At 35.8% G+C, this 2,605-nt stretch overlaps 1 protein-coding gene across 1 annotated transcript; it reads left to right on the top strand.

Annotated features, from left to right (window-relative positions):
• The first annotated feature begins 1,762 nt into the window (after positions 1 to 1,762).
• Positions 1,763 to 2,605, top strand: LOC107419682 (uncharacterized). The gene has a single exon (XM_016028457.3). It carries the CDS (start codon positions 1,763 to 1,765, stop codon positions 2,603 to 2,605), a length of 843 nt encoding a protein of 280 aa, XP_015883943.2.

The raw sequence follows: 2,605 nt of genomic DNA on the forward strand, positions 1-2,605 counted from the left end.
GAATAATAAGCGGTACACAGATGTAATCCTTTGCTCAAATAATCGCTTAGCAATATGGCAATCAAGACTATTCTCTACATATTTATCTGATTCACCCAAACCTTTTATCTGTTTTTTTCTATTTGTTAACTTTAGTGACAAGTGTTAATTAATATGGGAATAGTGCTTTTTTGTGGAAGGAAATTAAAGAAAATTATGAAAGTCTAAACAAAATCTCATGTCCAATAACCTTTTCTTTGTAAATTGTACAAAATTTTAGAAGTAGATGAAATTAATTCTATGTAGCAACTTTTTTGTTTTTTTGGATAAATAGAAAAGGGTCATCTTATGAGTATCCTTGGCCAGGTATTAGGTAATTGTGAGCCATTAATAACTGTGTTTTTACAACCATGCAGGAGTTCACAAAATACCAAATAGATATGATGGATTCGTCGGCTTCCTGCCACTTGATCTATCCTGTTGGGCGTAATTCTATGTAGCAACTTTTTATTTTTAGCCTAGCTTTCCGCATGCATTTTTATTCTATTTTACACATCATCTTTATAGAAATAAGCATTATTCTTATATAGATAATAATTAAAATTGAAAAAAAAAACAACCACATTTTATGTAACATAATGATGTATAATTACATATTTTAAAAGTTAATATTAGCTCGAGAGATAAACAAATAATTAATGTAATAAAAATATTTATAATGAATAATGATAAATGTTTGTTTTGTTTTATGTTTATTAAAGAGGCTCAAAAGTGAGAGGGTCAAAGAAAGAGGTACTATTGGTACAGAGTCTTCTAAAGTGAAGAGGCCAGGACAGGCCACTTCGTTACAAAACATGTCAGCCGGAAAACAGCGCCGTTAATGGATGATTAGGTGTTGGTTTTTAATTAAATTAATCCCATTTTTACCTTAATAAAAAAAAACCAACAAAATTTGAAGCAATGGACGGCCAGGATTTGATCAAGGTGAGACATATAGTAGTGAGCAGTATTTTTCGGGTTTGTATTTAAACCCTTCCTTCATGATGGTCCTTCCTTGGTATGTAGTATGGTCTTTTAATTGTCTTTAAGTTCTTAAAAGCCATTGTAAGAGTCTTTTCTCTTTCAAGTTTTCTAAAGCTTCTCAGTCCCATTCTTGGGGTTGGAAGATCATGTAAAATCTCTCTGCAAATTTGGCTTCCAATCTTTTTCACTTTTTTTTTTTCTCCCTCTTATTTCTTCCTTCTTGTGTTTCAAAAATTCTTCCTTTTCTGTGTTTGTTTTCTTCTTTCTCTCTGCAACAAATACACAGTTTCCAGTACTAGTTTCACTTCGAAATGAACTCATTGTACTTTTCTTTATATCTGCTGTGTAGATTTTGATGTACTAGCAGAGATTCTTTCAGGTACTCAAATTAGCATACTTTTTTAATGCTAATTTAACATACCCTTTTGTCTATTACTATTATTATTATCTCGTTCAATTACTCTGTAAAAATAGCAGGATTTATAATCTGCTCTGTTTTTTAGATTTTCTCGGAGTCCCTGTTTGTTAATGCCAGTTTTAAGTGCTATTTTGGGTCTCGTTTTCTTTCTCAAATTCTTAATTTAAAAAGTTTCATATTAAGCAATTAAATCTTTTGAGTCAAGTCCTAAAGTTTCTTCTTCATATCTCAGAACTTTTTTTCTCAGTGCCTATTTCTTTCTCCAAACTTAGAAAAACTCAGAAAACCATGGTGGATTTATTTCAAACAAACAGATTGCAGACAGCAATCTGGACAGTAAAGATGTTGCTGGTGACGGTTGGGATGGTCTCAACTGTGACATTGTTGAAGGTGGCTGTAATTCCATACGTTGTGAATCTCACTCTTTCCACTGTTCCTTACCTCTGGATCTCATTCAGAAGCTGTTTATCTCCTCTGTATATCTATATATTCCTCAACTTCATCATCATCACTATTGCTGCTTCTTCTTTCCAACACCCAAACCAGAAGAATCTCTTTTCTTCTTCACCTTCTTCATCTTCCAAGATCAAGAAACAGCTAATCCAGTCAGAGCAAAGCAAGGTTCAAAACGATCAAATCAATTGGAACAGCTTCCATATTTCCCAAGAAGAAGATCAAGAAAAACACTGTATTTCAGTTTCTACAGAGGAAGCCATTTCGATAACTCCACCTGATCCTGTTGGTATTTCGACTTTCGCCGACGATCCATTACAGGAAACGGACAGCGGAGAAAACCCAATGATAGATTCCGGCGAGATTCCAACCGAGAAGCCTGAGGTGGAGGACGAATTCGATGACACGCTCGAAGCAACTTGGAAAGCCATAACTGAAAAACAGAGCAAGCCAAAGTGTCGGCAGCTTAAGAAGAGCGACACGTGGGATGTGTCTCCCCGGGTGGTAGGAATCAAACCGGAGGTGGAAAATCCGGCGGCGTGGGCTCGCGGGGAGCTGAAGAAGTCGGAGACTTTCACCGACAGGGTCACGATAATAAGGGAGAAGCCGATGAGCCAAGAAGAGCTGTATCAGAGAGCAGAGGAGTTCATCAAGAAATTAAAACAGGATATGAGGTTGCAGAGGCAAGAATCCGATCAGCGTTTCAGGGAAATGGTCAATCGAGGTCTTTGA

The sequence above is a fragment of the Ziziphus jujuba genome, chromosome 2 (assembly GCF_031755915.1).
Source record: "Ziziphus jujuba cultivar Dongzao chromosome 2, ASM3175591v1".
In the NCBI taxonomy this organism is placed as follows: domain Eukaryota; kingdom Viridiplantae; phylum Streptophyta; class Magnoliopsida; order Rosales; family Rhamnaceae; genus Ziziphus; species Ziziphus jujuba.